This window comes from Polypterus senegalus, chromosome 8 (genome assembly GCF_016835505.1).
Source record: "Polypterus senegalus isolate Bchr_013 chromosome 8, ASM1683550v1, whole genome shotgun sequence".
NCBI lineage: Eukaryota > Metazoa > Chordata > Cladistia > Polypteriformes > Polypteridae > Polypterus > Polypterus senegalus.
Genome location: NC_053161.1, coordinates 132,576,750 through 132,598,623, shown reverse-complemented (window position 1 = coordinate 132,598,623; position 21,874 = coordinate 132,576,750). Strand labels below are relative to the sequence as shown.

Below are 21,874 nucleotides of genomic sequence, written 5' to 3'. Positions count from 1 at the left end.
CCACCCTACATGCATTAAATAAAAAAAAAAAAAAAAAAACTTGCAGTATTTTTATTTGAGGGGTACATTAACTGACTATAGTGAAAATATTAAGAGTAGATAGATAGATAGATAGATAGATAGATAGATAGATAGATAGATAGATAGATAGATAGATAGATAGATAGATAGATAGATAGATAGATAGATACTTTATTAATCCCAAGGGGAAATTCACATACTCCAGAAGCAGCATACTGATAAAGAACAATATTAAATTAAAGAGTGATAAAAATGCAGGTATAACAGACAATAATTTTGTATAATATTAACGTTTACCAAGGGTGGAATTGAAGAGTTGCATAGTGTGGGGGAGGAACGATCTCCTCAGTCTGTCAGTGGAGTAGGACAGTGACAGCAGTCTGTAGCTGAAGCTGCTCCTCTGTCTGGAGATGATCCTGTTCAGTGGATGCAGTGGATTCTTCATGACTGACAGGTGCCTGCTCAGCGCCCATCGCTCTGCCACAGATGTCAAACTGTCCAGCTCCATGTCTACAATAGAGCCTGCCTTCCTCACTAGTTTGTCCAGGCGTGAGGCGTCCCTCTTTTTTATGCTGCCTCCCCAGTGCCACAGGACATAAAACTCTGATCTCTGTGTGCTGGCAGTGCAGTTCTGGATGGTTAATTTGTGTCCATAATTATCAAAGTGCTGCCAAAACAAGCCATTCTTAAACACATTGAATTCCTAACTGTAGCTGGCTTAAAATTAGAAAAGTTGATAGTCGATTAATATGAATGATTTTATCAAATATGCTTGTACTCATATATGATATATATGATACACATTTTGATAAACCATGTTTTACTTCCATTTTATAGGAATTCAGGATTATGTACAGGATGGCTTGGCTGCATTATATTCTTCCTTTTGTTTTGTTTTTTTTTTTAATTTTGTGATTGGGTGGCCTGTTGGCACAGGGGTTAGTGCTGCTGCTACACACCTCCAGGGGCTTTGGTTGGAACACCATGGTGTTTAGGCCTTCTCCCCTTGTCAGTATATTTTTTACTCCTGGGAACTTTAGTTTACTCTCGCTTCTTAGAGATTGATTGGTGATGTTAAGTAGACTGAAAACAAGTGAGTGTGGGTATGTACAGTATCTGGTGCATGTGGGTATGTATGTAAATGTCCCCTCCCTGGATTTGTTTCTTGCCACATCCCCGAAGCTACTGGCACTAAACTATAATGTTCCATGATCCTTTAAAGGAATGAAATGGGTCCACAAAATAAATGGAGGTATAGATATTTCTGATATTCTGAGGTGCCATTTAACTGACATCTATAAAATACAGGTCTCACTTTGTTTCTGCTACATCTGTTAACAGTCTTTACAAATTTTATTAACTGCTATTAGTAATAATTAATGATTTCTAAGAAGAAGGCTCTTGAAATATGTTATTGTCATTTTTCTTTGCTTTCTATCATATTAAGAAGGTTTATAGCATGTTTTATTAAATGCAGACTGTTAATGGCCATTTATAAATGATACCTAAGCTGCAGTATCACCAGATGATATGTGTAACGATTCTATGTTGTTATTCCATTTCTTAGCTCACTAAACAATACCTAGAAGCCCAAAAAGTAGAACAAGAGCTTCGGGATGCCCTTGCACAGAGTGTAAGTAAGGCTGTCAGTGATGCAGACAGGACAAGAATACTAGAGTTGGAAAAAACTGAAGCAGAGCTCAAAAATGAAGTTTCAAAGTAAGTCTCAATGGACTACAGTTTAGTATAAATAATGCATGACATCAGCTTACTTTCATGGTTAGGCTTGGTTTAAGCTTTTTGGCTGCATGTGAAATTATTCTTTCTGGGAGTTTTATTTGTTACACTGGTAATGTAGAACTCTTAGCATGTGTTTCGATACTACAGACATTTTGGTTTCATATATTCAAAAGAATCTTGTATCTTACAGGTTAAGAGAAGTGTCAGATGTTGCCATGATGCAAATAATTACCCTGGAAGCTCGTCAGCAATCTAGAGATAAAGAAATCGAATCTCTGCGTAAACAGCACTTGGATTATCAGGTAAGACTGGCATGGCCACTACATATTCTGAGATTCTAGTAGTATGTGGAAAGACAAACTAACTGGTTTACAGGTAATGTTTTCTATATGTGTATACATTGGTGCAAAATAAGGTGGCTAAAATGGTAAAAGTAGTATGGTTAGTTTACTGGATAGTTTTATTTTTTCATCATGTAAAAAAAAAAAAAAAACTATTTCTAAATATTCCATTAAAGTTTCAGTTTTGTGATATTATGACCATAAAATGATAAATGACATACATACAAATGAATGATTAATTCATGTTTCCATTTTCTTTATAGCCAAAATGATCAATTGGCAGCCATGTGTTAGTTTTCTCTGGCCCCATATCATCCTCCTCTAACCCATTTTTTTCAATAATATTAAAACTATATAAAATTTGTAAATGGTATGCATCTATACAATCAAACACATACAGAGACCTTAAAGAGGGACGGTACTCAGTTCAAGTTAACAAGACCTGGCAGAGAATTTATAATGAAATGAAATGATTAATTCTAGATTTACCTCTTTGATTAAAGAGCACTTGAATTTAAATGTGGGCTTGAAGGTATCACACCTTTTATTTAAAATCCCTGCTTGGTTTAACACAATACTGCTAAAGCCACACTTTTCTTTCAAGACAAAAAAGCTTTAGTTATTGCTACATTTCTTGCCCCGTCAGGCTTGCTAAAGAAAGTTGTTTGGTACTATCAGCTCTGTGTGGCATCAAATCTCAATCCAGACTCTTTTTATGTGTCAGTCCTAGCTTATGAAATGAGCTACCGCCTCCATTTTAAAGCAGAACTGACTTGTTTGGTGAATTTGTATCTAATTCATAATGGCTTAGATAGGTTCTTGAAAACAAGAAGGTATAACTTGCTTGCATTTTGTTCTGAGCGCTTCACTTACGATAATCAATTTTGTAACCTTGTCTTGTAACATTTTTTCCAAAACAGTCCCCAGACTGATGTTTGCTTGATTATGTTAACCTCTTTTGTAAGTTTTGTAAACATCTGCTAATCAAATAAAGGCAAACGTACATTTATCCCATTCTGAATTCATAAATACAAATACATGATTTGTGTTTGCTTTGAGAGGATGAAGATATGACTAAACAGCTGTGAGTTGTAATCGCTTTAAAATGCATCATGCATAAGTCAGTAAGAAATCAGCCAAGTCTTTAAATGGAGTACCACGCAGAGGAAGGAACTGATTATTTTCATTCATGTAGCAGTAGGTTTATCTGAACCTGTGGCTGTTCTACAAAAGGTACCAAATAGTCTGCACAATATGTTCATTCAAAAATAAAATGGATTTTATTTTACTTTTTGATGTTTCAAAATGTCCACATTGATCAGCCATTCATGTGGCTTAGCTCATAATGCTTTATAGCACAAAGTACGTACAACTCTCAAGCTACTCTGAAATGAGTTAATGGAAGTATTTAATCACTCAGACACATAGTTAGCAGGGCTGTTAAAAAAGCATACTCTACTTGGCAAACACTAAATTTGTGTTGTTTGTTGGGTTTTTCAATCCAGAGTTTTTTACATTGGTATAACAAGGAAAATGTTGTGTGGCCACTAGGGGGCACCCAGAACTCAAAAATGAGACACAACTCAGTTGCATACCAGTTCAAGATAAAATAAAAGTGTCACTTATTGGGTACCAGTAAATTAGCACAATAACAAATTAGTCATGTAAAGCACCTTCTTCTCCGTTTATGTCTCCTCTGTGAGCGTCGTCCAGCTTCCTTCCAACTCTGACTCTCTGCACGTTTTAAGTCGGACCTGGGAGCATTTCCAGTGTCATGGCACTATATGCTGTATATGGACACTCCCCAAAATAGGGAGGTCCTTTCCTCTCAGAGCTCCCCTGCCCGCTACCCCTAAGGACCCCAACATGGTAGCCCTTCCATACTGCAATTCCCAGGCAACCCAGCGGGTGTCCAAACTGAGCTCCAGCGGGGGGAGTACTGCCACCTCTCATGCTGGGGAGGAACTGTTCAAAATATCCATTTGTCCCTTGTCCATCCATTATCTGGGCATCCCAACTGGGACAGAAACCAAGGATAATCTCAGTGCCAGTTACACCTCCATTCTGGAACATTACAGCCTTCTGGCCAGGTAGGAAGTCATCCTAGACCCCAGTCAGAATGCCCAGCCATCCAGTCAGGGCACTTGCAGTTGCAGTTGTAGTAGTTATAATATTAATATTGTCAAATATGTGAAATACAGTGAAATTTTTATTTGCTTGTCCAACTATTACGCAAATGTGTCAAATATATTTTAATAGTAAGGCAGAGCATGAGATGCCGACCTCAGTCAGGAGTAATCACTGTATGCATGATCAGTCCAGTTCAGTGGTTCAGTTCTGGTAAAGACCTAGCAGTTGTGTGCAATACCTTGAAAGCAAAGCAAAAAGGGCTTGTTACAGGAATTCTGAAATAACACAGTAATCTTCAACTGGTAAGTTTGATTCAACTGATGAAGTTGATATATGAATATATGAAACATTAAAGCATCAGGAGCAATATGACTTGTCCATTAAATTTTACAGTTAACTAAGTGTTATTATGCATCTAATGTTTCCTCCATATATGATGCAAACATAAATCTCACAAGAGTGAATGTCAGGAACTGAGAAAAAGTGTATTACTGAAAAACTAATTTGAAACATACTATAATGATTGAATTGTTATTTTTAGCATTGATTTTAAGCAATATTTATGTTTCGGTTACTGAATAGAAAAATGCAGTGAATAAATTTTATATACTGTATGCATATGGTAATATAAATAAGAGTCAATAAATATAAATGCTATACTGAAATCTCCAATTCCTTTTCTTAACATGTATTGATGTAAGTGAGTGGGTGAGTTCAGGAGTGAATAAGGCATTGTGGGACTTGTGTGAGTGTGTGTATATTTGTGTCTAAAGGTGGACTTTGTTACAATGGGGACTGGGATGAAGACTAGTTGTTCTGCAAGTGTTTGGCACTTGGTCAAATCTTTTTGATGACCTCTGAATTATAGTAATAATTTTTGACTCCTTGTGATGTCTGGGTGCCAGCAGCTTGGCATCTTCTTGTACGTGGGACATCAGTACTTGTGGAGATTGACTAGTGCAGTGAAGACACATAAGCAAAAAGAGTGGTGCATATGAAAGTGCATTGTGCAGTTTTATTCCACATTAAACAAGGGAGTGTTCAACAAATCAGTGCAGTTCAAGTTCTCTTCAAAATATAAATAAATAATCCCTTTAAAACCATTTAATGTTGAAAATGAAATATGTTCTTTCTATACTGTTTCACACTTGAGATTAGAGCCTCTCTCTTTCTTGCCTCTCCTCGCTCTGCCATCAAGTTTCCGCAGAGGGTCCGCATCACTAGCGAACGTGATTATCCATTAAATGGTTCGCATCCTACCCACCTCAGCTGGTTGCTTCTGGGGACTCCCAAAGCCTGACTCTTATCATCTTACTATCATTGATAGATGCCCATAACCTGGCCATGGAGCGCCGTTCTTTCTTTCTTTCTTTCTTTCTTTCTTTCTTTCTTTCTTTCTTTCTTTCTTTCTTATCTACTCTCTATCCTACTCAGGCTCCTTATGTCGTCAGTAAGGTTAGATGTTCCAGGAGATCCACGAGGGACTGATGCACTAACTGCCTTAATACAAATTCCCTCATCAGACCCTCTGCAGCTGCATAGCTTTTGCAGTGTCATGCAGCCACACTCACCTAGCCTGAGACACACTGTTTTTATTTAAAATCTGTGCACTGCCATATACTGTAATTTATTCATGGCCTTAGATACTTACTTAATTAAAAGACCTATTTGATGTCCTTATTAACAGATGCTGTGCATTCCAAAGAGAACATTCTTAACAGAGTGTATAGATAATATCATGGGTTTTTGTTTAGCATTGATTTAAGTAGATTTTTATTATATTTCCATTGCAATGTGGAAAAAACTTTGCAATGCACTGTCCCAGAGACCTCTCTCATACAAAGTTTAGGAAGAAAATGGATGTGATGTTAAGTTTTATGCAAATGGGAAAAGGCTTAGAGGTCTATTCCTGATTGAATCGTGCTTTGAGAAGTAAGGTTAGCTGTGCCATCAGTCCATAAATGACCTCTTTGGGTTGGTGAGTATGAGAACCTGTCAGGCTATTCTCATTCACTGCTCATCCATCAAAATCAGTACTTGATAGATGAAGATAGAAAGGGAAAGATTATTACAGTGTAGTGTATGTCAGGAGCAATGTCTAAGAACCCAAAAAGTGAAAAAAGTGGTTTGCATCTCCTTATTCATTTGTATTAAAGTAGAAAATAAGAATATTCTCAAACGCTCCTAAATCCAAATCAGGGTGGGTGGTTCTACAGTATATACTTTACATCATTGTTGCAACCTGGTGTAGTACATACACATGGGGCAGAAGAGCTTTGGTTTAATTGGGTGAAAATGGTAACAAAATTTCATAATTAGTGTTACTTAATATCTGACGAGCTTGTGAGATAAAAACAAAAACAAACTCTAGGATGAGACCTCACATCCTGTTCATTGTGTGCCACTAGTGAAATCTGTGAATCTGCCTTTAGAACTTTAGTTTCTGTACCTTAGATGTATTTCAGTTTGGCCTGGACACTCAGAATAAACAAGATAGTACTATCTGGCCAGCATCAGATTGTGAAACTACTGCATTCAAAGTCTATGCACATCTTAGGGGAAACGATGGACACTATAGCCAACATGCCCCTCATTCCATTTGTCATTTAATTATTACCATTAAGAAAACATTACAAGTCAGTCAGAACAAGAACTGCTAAATATATTTTTTTTGTTGCTGTAGCAGTCAAAACATTTGACATGTCTCTACCACCCCACAGATCAAAACCACTGAGTCCTCAACTTAAATTCTTGAGAACTGATGAAGCATACATGGAGTTCAAGTGACCACAGTATTGGTTTAGATATGTGCTTACTGTGTCATGTGTACTTTACTACTGTTGCATATAATGTGGTGGAGTATTATGTATTATACTGTGTGAGAATGGTTTTGTTATATTTAAGGCTGTGACTTAACGTTTCTAGTAATACAGTTTTTGTTAAACATTTATTATAAAGACTGACTTATACCAATAATGCAAATAATACTGCTTTGGGAATATAAAAAGATAATATAAAAATATGAACGGTGCCACATTTGAATATATCTGCTTGTTTTGTACAAATGTCTAACATTGATCAATATACCACTTTTTAAATGTTTGCTTGTGTTCTGCTTGAACATCCTTGGGGTTAATGAGTGTGAATCTCAACTTTCCACTACATTTTCTCCCCTAGGCTGAATCAGATGAAAGTGCTTTGATCGCTAAGCTTCATCAGCATATTGTAGCATTAAAAGTGAGCGAAGCTGCTGCTGTCAGCAAGCTAGAAGTAACAGTGACTAAGCTTCAGAAGCTGGAGGCCTACAACCTGAGACTAGAGCAGAAGATTGATGACAAGGAGCAAGCTTTGTATTATGCTAGACAGGAAGGACGTAATCGAGCTAAGCACTTACAGCAAACTGTGCAATCACTTCGGAGACAGTTTAGTGGTGCTTTACCCTTGCCACAGCAAGAAAAGTTCTCAAAGACTATGATACAGTTGCAAAATGACAAAGTGAAGATCCATATGGAGAAGCAAAGAGCTGAAGAGGAGAGAAGAAAAGCTGAAGAGAAAATGCTTGAGCTGGAATTGAAATTCAAGGGGTTAGAGGAGTTGATCAGCACCCTGAAGGATGCCAGAGGAGCACAAAAGGTAAACTACCCATTCAGCTTTTTATATACTTCATTCACTGTATGGTTGTGGGTAGCCCAAATGTCAATCATCTAAAATGGGTAAAATATAAGAAAAAAACCTGGACATTAAGTCACAGTACGTCACTACATATTTGGGAACACTAATGTTCACCCATGGCAAGTCGATTTACTGTCAATGTATCTAGAATGCATATGTTGGGGATATGGCAAGAAAATGGGAATAAAATCAGCAGTTCTACCTCCACTTTGCCACTACGACATTGACTATAAAAGATAAATGATTTGCAAATAAAGGCAATTATGAATACTGTATATAGTCTTAACATGCTGACAACCAAAGTCTAGTCACTTCTCAAAATATACAAGATCCATTAACATATAATACAACAGTGACTTGCGACCTTGTGTGACATAAAAGTGCCAAAACGCGGCGCAGTTTAGTTTGCAAACTATAGTTTAAGAAACTCTGCACTATAATGTTTACTGTATCTCTTGTATATTTTTTTCTAAATAAAACAGTAAAGATATTTACCCTTTTATTAACCCACGCATTCATTTTTCAAGCCTATTTATTTATTTACTATAGCATATAGATAATGCTTTAGACCTAAGGTGGGAATGAGTAAAGATTCTATTGACTTGCCTGTTTTAAAATCATCAGTAAATGATTTTTTTTTTCTGTAACAATCCATCCGTTTTCGAACTCCTTTATCTCACTATGGGGTTACAAAGAGCAAGAGCTTATCCCAGCAGCATCAATCATAAGCAGTCCATCATACAGTATATTCATGCATGCTCACATCCCATATCATACTGTGTTATACAGAAATAAAAAGAGGTACCTGACAAAAGTTCTTTTGATCATGTCATTTGTACCCTAACAATCCCTGTTTACAACCCCTGCCTCTAGAAAGAAATATTTGTACTATACAAGGTTACACTAGCAGACTCGAAAAGATTTGTAACTTGACTGTTAAAATAGTCATCTGCTTGAATCTGTCATAAAAACTCCCATCGTGTAAGCATGTGCTGTACCAATCACTTGGTCACTTTTATTGTTTGTTTCTTACATGCATTGTCTGTGGTTGTGTTTGCTGCACTCCATCACTGTACATTTGCTGTATTGTTGCTACTTTTCTGATATTTCTGGGCCAGTGGAACTAGCAACAAATATTATTTTACTTGAAAGTTCTAATAACTATAAATTGAATCCAGCTTAATTCAGAAGTATAGAAGAGCAATTTATAGTCACAAAATACCATGTAGGAGGTGGGAAGAAACAGAAGTAACTGGAAACAAAATGAAATGAACAGAGAGAAATCGTGTAAAACAGTGGCCAGGCTAGGAATCAAACCAAAGTATTTCAAGATATGAGACATCAACACTACCCAATGGTCATTTGTCATATATGTGAATATTCAAGTGGAGAATCAAGTAATGTAGGAATTAACTTAAGTAAATTTCCCTACATGCATAGTCAATTCAGTGATACAAGAGCCAAAATCACCACAACATCACTCAATATAGTTTTACACCCCCTTTCCTAATTTGTACTGTCATTAGCTGAAGGAAGATTCACGTAATGTAACTGCTTTCCACTCTATAGTGGACCTCAAATGCAAACTCTTGAGTAATCAAGCACGGTATTGTATTAGCACTGCTGCTCTGCCGTCATCTAATTTACACATCTTTCCAATTCCACCTATTCATCCATCCATCGATTTTCTAACCCTTACTGAGTTTAGGACTAATGGCAGTCCGAGATTTTAAGAGTGACAAGTACCTGGAATGAACCTGTTCAGAATGGGAATTCTATTCTTTTAACGGGTACATGCAGAAATAAAAATAGTCACACTAGACCACTATTTTTCAAAAGTTTTGCCTCCTGAAAAATGTTTTGTGATTATGATAGATTCAAAGTGAACACATTAGAATTTAAGATTGACTCTACATAGGAATTTAGAGAAAGATAAAATTAACTTTCATTGATTTTAGTGTGTTTATCCACTTAATTATGCTGAGACATTGTATGAGTTCAATTAAATTAACAAATGCCTTTTTGCTGATTTTATTTTGTACATAGCATCTGATGCTACTCCTTTCAGTGTCCAACAGTAGTCAGCCAATATCAACGGATTCCATTGGCCCTAATACAGCCTTTTCATCCTTGAAATGTCCCAGGGAAACATTTTATCATGCTTGTCATTGACTGCGCCTGCAGAACCAGAAAGGATGAAGTCCAAGTGTGAATGCAGATATTAATCTTTAGTGATATTTTTCACTTCTGGTTTCCTAGGCTTTATGCACGATGCCAAGCAGCTTTATATAGTTTGGTGCTCTGTAGTTGCCAAGACAATTTTCAACAGTGCCTTCAATGCATTTTACTCTGGGCTCCACCTTTATTTATGACATTTCTGATTTGTTGACCAACAAAAATTTCTTCCTTAATTTTAGTATCAGTCATTTGTGGAGCCATCTGTCTCAAATATCGAAATTCTTCACCTTCTTTCTTTGCTTCCTTAATTTTTATGTTCAAATTTAATAAGAAGAGGAGGAAAAATATCTTTGTTGTGTCAACAAGTTGTTTATCTGCCACACTTACTTGTCCTCCCTGGAACCAAATGCTTTTGGAGTATCCAGTTCTTTGCAATATAATAAGACTCTTTGGCTTGGCTGTCCCATTCACAAATGAAACAACAGTACCTGGTATATCCGAGCTGCAACCCTGGTATAGCAGGAGTGCCACTTCTTTTAGATCAGCATGGATGTTCCAGATGTTATTTGTTGTAATGTATATAGTGGGAAAATTTAATTCCCAGGAACGGCTATGTAGTGTTGTCTATGTGCCTAGAATCTTGACAGATGAACTGAAACAGTTTTGGCTTGAAATGAACATGTTTAACAAGATTATTACAGGTGACAAAACATGGCATTTCAAGTATGACCCAGAAAGAAAATGGCAAAGCATGCAGTGGAAAACACGGAGTTCACACCACAGCTGAAAAAAAAAAACACATTCAACCATAGTCTTGAACTGCAAGTGTGACGTGTGTGGTTTTTAAGGGCCCTGAGTAAGTTCATGTTTTCCACTGCGTGCTTTGCTGTTTTGTTTTTGGGTCTTACAGGAAACACCATGCTGCATCACCTATACCAACCCTGTTAAACATGTGTTCATATGCAGAATGGGAAATGGCAACTGCTTCTGTTCATCTGTCAAGATTTGAGGCACAAGGAGATACTACAACACCAATTTCCATGTTAAGGATGTAAAATCTTTGTTATGAACACCAAGTGCATAGTCATTGGGTAAGCTGGCCAAATGAATTAAAGGTGAAGGAAATCCACAAGAACATGAGGAGTGCATGCAAAAATATACAATGGGCACTCCACCTGATAACAGAATCTGTTATTGTGAGGGCAAAACTCTCACAGATGTGCCTTCTCTTATTTTATTTAATTTACTCTTTTTATTTTTAATTGAAATGTATTTTTTTTCCATAATCTTAACATTTTGTGGAGTAATATGCAAAATTGTGTAGCAAAAATATCAAAATGGTGAGCTACTGTACGTTATGCTTCATTGGGCTGACGAATGTTTGTTTAATGTCTATGAAGAGATACAAACATATTATCTACCTCACATGTTTCATCATAAGCCTGATAACATGCATGCAACTAGAAGACCCAGCTGAAAATCTATACAAACACCAGAAAACGCATACAGAAACACAAAGAGGTTCAGACTTTCTCAGTGTACCACAATACTTCACCCTCCAATTCATTTTTTTCTGTTTAAACTGTATATTGTTCCCAACAGTACTCAAAAGTGATTTACAGTATGTCAGAAACTTTCCTAGCCAACATTAATGATAAACCAAAATATAGTTTATAAGGTTCACATACAGCAATTGATGTCGAATGTCTAGGTCGAGGAACAAAAATATTAACACCTTAAATGTTATAATTTGTCATCAGGTCAGTGAATGGCATAAAAGAATGGAAGAGCTACGTCTTCAGGATCTGAAACAAAGCCGAGAATTGGGAACTCATAAAGAAGAAATCAAATATTTAAAGAAAGTAATTTCTGACCAGGAGCGGACAATCTGTCATCTGGAAGAAGAAATTGTACAACAGAATAATGTAAGACTTTAGAAGCAGGAATTAATCATATTTGTTGATATTCTTCCTGCCAGTTTTGAAGCCCTTGTATCGAAACACTCTGTTGCATTGAGGCAGTTGTATCTGTCCTGGCAAAATTGGGCACAGGACAGAATCCAACCCTACTGTATATGAGGCACCATTCTATTGTAGAGCACACTAAAAAATAAACTAAAAATATTTTATTAGATCCAGTAAATTTTATTGTACATTTGTGCCTTTGTGCAAACGAGACTAGTCTCACTAAGAGCAGTACCTTGGCACAAAAGCAATTACAAATTATTTTTTAAACTGTTCCTTAAACATATCCCTTTTTATTTTATGGTATTAATTTAAGTTTCATGAGGAATGTCAGCTGTCCTGGGAACAGAGAGAAGTTGAATTGGAACGACAGCTGGATAAATACGAACAGCAGCATAATGAGGTGCTCATGACTGCCAAAAAGGTACCCTTCATTCTACACAAATGACTGCATAATGTCAACTCTATTGTCGTGTTCAGTTATTTCTTAGAAAAAACCTCCTCAGGGTATACACTTCTGTCTTGAAGTTTTACACTATGTAGAAAAAATTAACAAATATGCAAAAAAAAAAATATATGAGCCTATGTATAGAATAAAAGTTGCACTGCCACTGAAAGTTTGACACTGAGTATGACTATTAAATTTCAAAAACAATCTTCAACTACTCAACAAGAGATCTGGATCTGATGTTTCAAAAAATGACACACATATTTGCAAAAATGTAAGAAAAGAAGATCCATAATTGCAGTTTAACACAGATGGTTTATTACATTAAAGAATATGGTGTAGTTTTGATGAATGAAATATCTGGAGCAAAATGTTAAGTGGATCATATTGGGATAATACTGGGAAATAATGCCCAGCTTGCAAGAGAATACTAGGTGAACAGCCACCTCCAGGTTGGCACAGGGTAAAGTAAAGACCTTCCTAAGCAGAGGTAGCCACCCTGACAGCTGGCAGGTTCTTCAAATGCTACTGTAGGAATGCAGTGGTTGCCTGGGGTAGCATGTCCTGTGTATGTGCTTGGTACCTATGAAGTTTTATAGACCAGGACCCCCACATACTGTAGGTGAGAGATGAGAGATATGACCAAAGGATGCCAGTTCAGCTGACCCAACAGAGTTCATTCCTTAGATAGGCAAACTGAGGTAGATATACCAATGTGGGGGCAGAGCATGGTCAAGGATAAGGAGAGATTGTAAGTGTTTTAAAGGTGGTGATTAGCTGGTGGGAGGTGCTCAACAGCACACATACATTTTCTTAAACATACTTATCATGGAGGCAGCTTGAGAGACCTGGATCTGAGAGGCAACTAAAGGCTTTAGAGTGTGGTGACACCAGAGACCGATAGGTTCAGTTTTAATTGGAACAGAAGAAGGGAATTTAAAATTACATTAAGAATACTGGCTCTGGGTCTGTACTTAGCAGAAGAGTTTGGGGTGAAGGCTCTGTGGGTGGAGGAAAGGGCAAAGCAGAGAAATTTTGGAAGTGAGAGGTGACTATTTTTTTGCAAATTGAATTTTAGTTGAAGAAGTGTGCATTTTGTCTAACAGTTTGAAGAAGCTACAGGAGCAGTCCCAGATCCCAGCTTGCCTCTTACACAACAACTTGAAATGGCACTTAGAAAAATTAAAGAGCATGTCCGAACCATTGTGGAAACACAGGCAACGTGCAAGAACCTAGAGGAGGTAATGCAGTTATTCCGTATTTATACCCTTTCAAATTTTTTTTTTCTTACATTGAATTTGTGGGGGGAATTTTCTAGGTGTGATTTCCATCCATGTCAATAAATGTGTGGGTGGCCAAAAGATTACTGATTGTGTCTGACTTTGTATGTAATTTTGCCTTCTGTAACTGACTGTGGCTCGCCAGAGGTCTATTTGTGTTCCAGGATTCCTTCTGACTGGAGTGTTTGTTTTCCTCTCTTCCATTGCCAACTGGCCATATTTCAATTATAACATTATTAGACTTATATTGTCATATTTTGCTTACATTCATTCATTTGAAATTCCTATATTTTAACTGTTTAAAGTAATTTGCACTTTAGCTGTGGGCTCTGAGCCTGTACTCAGGCCTAATGTGCAGTGTTAGCCAATAGTGCTTTATCCAAATTATGTTAGATCACTTAGTGACTGACTCTAAACTGTAATAGTGCAAATGAGTCTATCCTTTGATGGACTTGCTATCCATCCTCAGATGGTTTCCACCTTGCACCCAGTGTTGTTTGAATAGGTACCAGCCCTCAATGATCCAGGATTCTATTAAAAAGTTCTGAATGTAGAGGGAGGGATGTGTATACACTCACCTAAAGAATTATTAGGAACACCATACTAATATGGTGTTTGACCCCCTTTCTCCTTCAGAACTGCCTTAATTCTACGTAGCATTGATTCAACAAGGTGCTGAAAGCATTCTTTAGAAATGTTGGCCCATATTGATAGGATAGCATCTTGCAGTTGATGGAGATTTGTGGGATGCACATCCAGGGCACGAAGCTCCCGTTCCACCACATCCCAAAGTCTGGTGACTGTGGGGGCCATTTTAGTACAGTGAACTCATTGTCATGTTCAAGAAACCAATTTGAAATGATTCGAGCTTTGTGACATGGTGCATTATCCTGCTGGAAGTAGCCATCAGAGGATGGGTACATGGTGGTCATGAAGGGATGGACATAGTCAAAAACAATGCTCAGGTAGCCCGTGGCATTTAAACGATGCCCAATTGGCACTAAGGGGCCTAAAGTGTGCCAAGAAAACATCCCCCACACTATTACACCACCACCACCAGCCTGCACAGTGGTAACAAGGCATGATGGATCCATGTTCTCATTCTGTTTACGCCAAATTCTGACTCTACCATTTGAATGTCTCAACAGAAATCGAGACTCATCAGACCAGGCAACATTTTTCCAGTCTTCAACTGTCCAATTTTGGTGAGCTCATGCAAATTGTAGCCTCTTTTTCCTATTTGTAGTGGAGATGAGTGGTACCCGGTGGAGTCTTCTGCTGTTGTAGCCCATCCGCCTCAAGGTTGTGCGTGTTGTGGCTTCACAAATGCTTTGCTGCATACCTCGGTTGTAACGAGTGGTTATTTCAGTCAAAGTTGCTCTTCTATCAGCTTGAATCAGTCGGCCCATTCTCCTCTGACCTCTAGCATCAACAAGGTATTTTCGCCCACAGGACTGCTGCATACTGGATGTTTTTCCCTTTTTACACCATTCTTTGTAAACCCTAGAAATGGTTGTGCGTGAAAATCCCAGTAACTGAGCAGATTGTGAAATACTCAGACCGGCCCGTCTGGCACCAACAACCATGCCACACTCAAAATTGCTTAAATCACCTTTCTTGGCCATTCTGACATTCAGTTTGGAGTTCAGGAGATTGTCTTGACCAGGACCACACCCCTAAATGCATTGAAGCAACTGCCATGTGATTGGTTGATTAGATAATTACATTAATGAGAAATTGAACAGGTGTTCCTAATAATCCTTTAGGTGAGTGTATGTAACCATTTTATTCACTAATCATAGTGCCGGAGAGTTTTAACTTTTTCCATATAGATTAGCACATGTGTGACCAGCCTCAGGCCTAGGGGAATCTGGGACAGGCACAAGCCATTGTTACTACTGGAGGTAGCCACAACGGTAAGGTAACAAAAGTATAAAATAAGCAGGCAGCAAATCAGAACCTCTGATCATACTTGATTTTTTTCTGATTTGCCCATAGGTATATAAATGCTCTGCGGTGGGCTGACGCTCTGCCCAGGGTTTGTTTCCTGCCTTGAGCCCTGTGTTGGCTGGGATTGGCTCCAGTAGACCCCCGTGGCCCTGTAGTTAGGATATAGCGGGTTGAATAATGGATAGATGGATATAGAAATGCTTCAGTCCCTGCCAAGATCAACATGTCAATTGGCTAATCAATAGAACATGCCAATTTCATTTGGTTAACAATAGTATATTGTTTAATACAGTATTCATTGTTAAAACGATGGTACTGTCACTCACTGTCAAGAGGTACATATACCACTGTATGTTGATTAGAGACCAATGTCCCAGAACACGTTCATTTTCAAGCCAAATAAATACAAACATTTTCAAAGGGAGCATGCAGTTCTGTTGTCACAGTGCTGTATGTTGATGAGATAACAATCAAAAAGTACGATCTTCAAAACAAGTGACTCTTTTGAGAGACAGGTGATTTATCTATGTACTGTAGACAGCCATCAATGATAACGTGTAACAGAATTATTCATGAAATTTGCCTCTTCACTTATCATCCCAGTCTCAATCATTAACCCCCTCCACATAGTGGCTATTACATTTGCAACTCCTTTTTATAAACATTAATTTTAGTGCATTAAACACGCAAGAAAGAATTTCACCGTACTTTTAAAGCTATATATGGTAAAGGACCCTTAAACTCAAACATAAATAAAGTTGACTTGACTGCTCCATAAAATAAATTTACTTTATTTGTGATTGGCAGTGATCTTGGTAAAAGCTGTCTTCTTCATAAAAAAAATTCTATCCCTTTTCAATTGAATGTCCATCCATCCATCCATATATCATCCAACCCGCTGTATCCTAACTACAGGGTCACGGGGGTCTGCTGGAGCCAATCCCAGCCAACACAGGGTGCAAGGCAGGAAACAAACCCCGGGAAGGGCGCCAGCCCACCGCAGTCATTTGAATGTTTCACAGTTAAAGCTTAAAAGTAGGCAAAGTAATGTAGGCGCTAAAGTGTTAGACAGTTGACTAGAGGAGAACTTTCAGTCCTCTCTACTTACTCATTGTCTAACCCCAAGTGGACCTGGGCGATTTGTTCAATATTCTGATGTCAGTCACCCCCTTTAACATTTTTAATAGGCAATTTTTGTCATTTATGGAGAGTGGAACGTCACAATTTTGAGTGAGTAAGCCGAATTTGATTTTGTCCAATTCTGCCCCGTGGTGTCCTGATTGTTAGTATTCATGCACTGTTAATAAGGTACTAAAATATCTCATTTAATAAAAAAAATCACAGATGGTTGGACATGTGGCTGAGTAGAAATCAAGCTTGCCTCTTTAGTAGGTTCAAAGTAAATAAGCATGGCAAACCAAGCCATTTAACCAGTTTTTTGTTGACTAAGCAGGAAGGTTGCTGGAGCAAAAGATTCACAAATGACTAGACTCACACAGTCATTTGTGTGTATACTTTCCAGCAGACTATTCAAGTTTAGCCAGTGCTGCTCCCAGAAGCAATAAGAGCTCATCTCAGCACCCATTACTTATTGGTGTTTCTGGATTTAGAAAAACTACAAACTATGCACAGGGCAGTGTGAGATGGACACAATGGTACCACAACCATTTCATGTTATTTTCATAAATACTTCATGTTTGTTTTATGCATTCTCTCTAATGTGCCATTTTAAAGCCACATACATCAGCTTTCAACTCCTCCAAAGCACTCCAACTGTATAAAAAATGATCAGTTATGCTCTGGATTTTAATAAAATGGCATCTTTTTCAATTGTAATAGTCCTTGTCAGATTCTTTTTGGGGTAGTGATAGAGATACACGACCCATTGATTGCACTGCTACATTGAGTCACTTCCTTTGTGGAAGCACATCAGTTTTTCCAAATGCACTGGCTTACTGATGGCTTATTTATTCCAAAAAGAATGGATAAGGTCTGACCGCCAGTGCCAGCTGCAATATCCCATAATTCAGGCCATGACATAAATTTTTAATGGGTTGTGGAAAGCATACCACCAGACACAGACAGACCGACACCAGAATGTCCAAAACACACTTCTTTATTCTTTATTGCACCACAATGTCTACAACCACCAACTCTCTTCCTTTCTCTTTTCTTGTTCTCTTCTTCTTTCTCTTCCTTTCGTGACCTCCTCTCCCCTCCTCACAAGCTTTGTCTCCTTCCTCCCAACTCTGGCTCCTCTACTGGAGGGAGGTGGCCCCTTTTATTATGACCCGGATGAGCCCCAGTTGCTCCCCCTGATGTCACTTCCTGGTGTGGTGGAAGTGTCAGAAGAACACCTGGAAGCACTCCAGGTGCCCTTGGAATTACTTCCGGCAGCACTTCTGTGTGGCGGAAGTGCTGCCATCCAGGATTCCCGAACTGTCCGGGCACCCCCTGACGGTGGCCATGTCCTGTCATGCCCTCTCGTGGCTGAGGAGAGGAATCGTCCAACTCGGGGACTGTCCAGACATCCCGGCCGGGCAAGGTCCCCGCTCATCTGTGACAGTTTGTATATTTTTGAAATCTCTTTTCTTTGCAGCAGCCAGAGACACTGTAGTCTCGAAAGAAGGATTTGAATGTGCTGTTAATTTGCTTTCCTTTGTGTCCCAATGAAATAATGATTTTTAAAATAACATCAGTAGTATAACTCCTTTCATAGACCACAGACCTGGAATAAGTCAGGTAGCTATCTTATGGCCCTTTGTTTACTGTTGATCTGTCCCAGATCATCACACACTTGTCTCTTAAGTATGTTATGCAGCTTAAGCATAACTTGGCATAATTTGCATCCCACACAATACAGTATATACAGTATATATAAAACCCAATATCCCATCTGTATACTATATGCTTGTGGACGGTAACATTTCCACTTCAACTTCCCACTCTTTCTCATTAGTTGTTCTTTATAGCCACAAACCCCTCATTATGAAAGATTTTACTTAATCCCCATCTGCCACAGTCTTACCCTTTCTTCCTCCTAGCCATCCATAGTGCAACAGTTGGACATTTTTCACACGCCAAGGAAACCTTCTTTCTGGTTTCCATTCAATCTTCACTGAACTCTGGTAGTCAGTCATCCTTTAAATCTAAACCAGAATTGAAGTCCCAGGCTGATTCAACCCTAAGGCCACAATACTAGGGTTCTTAGACATATGTAATACTGGAGTGTACCTCTTGGGAATAGATCGTGCTTAATGTCATGGAAGCAAAGCAAGATCCCAAGTAACTAGTCTGTAGTGCCTGTGAAGACTGGTCCTATTGATATGGTCTCTGAAGGAGGGCACATTTCTTTATTTTTCACCAAACATACCATTTAGGTTCTGTTCTATAATTCTGAAAGCATGTCAAGCAAGGAGCATAATTAATTTGTATTTCATGCCAGCCCTCTTGTGGTTTGAAGTGACAATTTAACTCTTTATGTAATGTTTCTTTATTACAGAATCTAAAGAAAAAGGAATTAGATCTTTGGAAGGCTGAGCAGAATATTTTTTCAAGAGACAAAGTAATTAATGAGCTCAGGATACTTCTCCCTGCCTCAGCTAAACGGGATAAACTCATTGAAGAACTAGAAAGAAAGGATGGAGAACCTGAATATCAAGTTGCCTTAAAAGTAGCCCAGCAAACTATTGCAAACCTGCAAGCTAGATTAAACCAGAAGGAAGATGTCATCAAGAAATATCTTCATATGTTAACCAGAAGTAGGCAGGTAATTTAACGTTTATTGTGGGTAGTTTTAAATAAACTTAAAAAAAACTTAAAGGAACACTTTGAAAACACATCAGATCTCAATGGGAAAAAAATCATGCTGGATATCCATACTGATATGGATTGGATAATGTGTTAGGAACAAAAGAATGCCACATCATTTAATGGAAATGAAAATTATCAACTTACAGAGGTCTAAATTCAAAGACAAAATGATGTGGCAGGCTAGTCCATTTTGACAAAATTTCATTGCAGCAACTCAAAACCATACTCATTAGTTTGTATGGCCTGCACATGCTTGTATGCATGCCTGACAACATTGAGGCCTGAGGTATGGTGTCCTCCTCCCAGATCTGGACCAGGGCATCACTGACCTCCTGGATATTCTGAGGTGCAACCTGGTGGTGTCAGATGGACCGAAACATAATGTCCCAGAGGTGTTCTATTCGATTTAGGTTAGGTGAGCATTGGGGTCAATCAATGGTATCGTATCAATTCCTTCATCCTCCAAGAACTGCCTGCATACTCTCGCCACATGAGGCCAGGCATTGTTGTGTGCCAGAAGGAACCCAGGACCCACTGCACCAGCACAGGGTCTGACAATGGGTCCAAGGATATCATCCCGATACCTAATGGCAGTTAAGGTCTAGCCTTTAGAGGTCTCTGCATCCCTCCATGGATATGCCTCCTCAGACCATCCCTGACCCACCACCAAACCAGTCATGCTGAACAATGTTACAGGCAGCATAACCTTCTCCATGGCTTCTCCAGACCCTTTCACGTCTGTCACATGTGCTCAGGGTGAACCTGCTCTCGTCTGTGAAAAGCACAGGGTACCAGTGACAGACCTGCCAATTCTGGTATTCTATGGCAAATGCCAATCGAGCTCCACAGTGCTGGGCAGTGAGCACAGGGTCCACTAGAGGATGTCGGGCCCTCAGGCCTCCCTCATGAAGTCTATTTCTGATTGTTTGGTCAGAGACATTCACACCAGTGGCCTGCTGGAGGTAATTTTGTATGGCTCTGGCAGTGCTCATCCTGTTCCTCCTTGACCAAAGGAGCAGATACTGGTCCTGCTGATGGGTTAAGGACCTTCTACGGCCCTGTTCAGCTCTCCTAGAGTAACTGCCTGTCTCCTGGAATCTCCTCCATGTCCTTGAGACTGTGCTGGGGGACACAGCAAACCTTCTGACAGTGGCACATATTGATGTGCTATCCTGGAGAAATTGGACTACCTGTGCAACCTCTGTAGGGTCCAGGTATCGCCTCATGCTACCAGTAATGACACTGACCGAAGCCAAATGCAAAACTAGTGAAAAAACAGTCAGAAAAGATGAAGAGGGAAAAATGTCAGTGGCCTCCACTTGTTAAACGATTTCTGTTTTGAGGGTCGTCTCATTGTTGCCCCTCTAGTGCACCTGTTGTTAATTTCATTAACACCAAAGCAACTGAAACTGATTAACAACCCCCTCTGCTACTTAACTGACCAGATCAATAGCCCAGAATTTTCATTGACTTGATGCTATACTCTGATTAAAGTGTTCCTTTAATTTTTTTGAGCAGTATACAGTATGTGAAAAAACCTATCTTTAGACTCGAAAGCCAAGCTGTGCCAATCTTTGTTACTTTTTGATTAATATGCTATATTCTTATTGATGCAATAGATGTTGGCAGGTTAAGTGGCTTTTTGTAAGGTCATATATGGAATTGCATTAGACCTCACTGCCTTTTTTAGTGTCAGCAAAATGTAGACTTACTAAAATTTATTGCGGAGGAATTGAATACATTTGTGTGTATTTCACTGGACTATCTTATGGAAAAGTATAAAAAAAATCAAGGCATAACAATTTAAAACATTCTAAAATAGACAACAAACAGTACAGATTGCTGTGGAGTTACCTGGGGAATGGTGAGCTTAATCAATGACCATCAGAGAATGAAAAAAAAATAAAATCCTGTAACATCATCATGGGCAGGCCGCTGCCTTTACTCTTTAGGTTTATGCACACAGGTGGCCACCTTGAATTGAGTCTATTAGTTTGCATATTAGTTAGAGTTAAAGAAGCATAAGAAGCACATAAAAAGTTTTAATAATTTTTATTTTATATTCAGAAAGCAGCAACAGCATACTACTCGATCAAACAAATAATCTAATACATAAGTGCTAATGCCTGTGTGTGGATGTGGACCCAGCCACAGGGATGCACAAACCAGTGTCTATCTTTGTGCCAGTCCCAAGCCCAGATAAATGGGGCGGGTTACATCAGGAAGGGCATCTGGGGTAAAATTTTGCCAGATCAATATGCAGACAACAATACAAATTTCTATAGCAGATCGGTCGAGGCCTGGGTTAACAATGTCCGCCACCAGTATTGTTAGCCA

The 21,874-nt window shown here is 38.6% G+C and overlaps 1 protein-coding gene across 1 annotated transcript in view; it reads left to right on the top strand.

Moving 5' to 3' along the window:
• Positions 1-21,874, top strand: part of LOC120534593 (centrosomal protein of 290 kDa-like) — a 155,850-nt gene that overhangs the window by 72,080 nt on the left and 61,896 nt on the right. Inside the window, exons 24-30 of the mRNA XM_039762182.1 lie at positions 1,589-1,740; positions 1,952-2,063; positions 7,410-7,865; positions 11,843-12,007; positions 12,363-12,470; positions 13,601-13,735; positions 19,227-19,493. Coding sequence (XP_039618116.1) covers positions 1,589-1,740; positions 1,952-2,063; positions 7,410-7,865; positions 11,843-12,007; positions 12,363-12,470; positions 13,601-13,735; positions 19,227-19,493 — 1,395 coding nt within the window. The remainder of the gene's footprint in view (positions 1-1,588; positions 1,741-1,951; positions 2,064-7,409; positions 7,866-11,842; positions 12,008-12,362; positions 12,471-13,600; positions 13,736-19,226; positions 19,494-21,874) is intronic.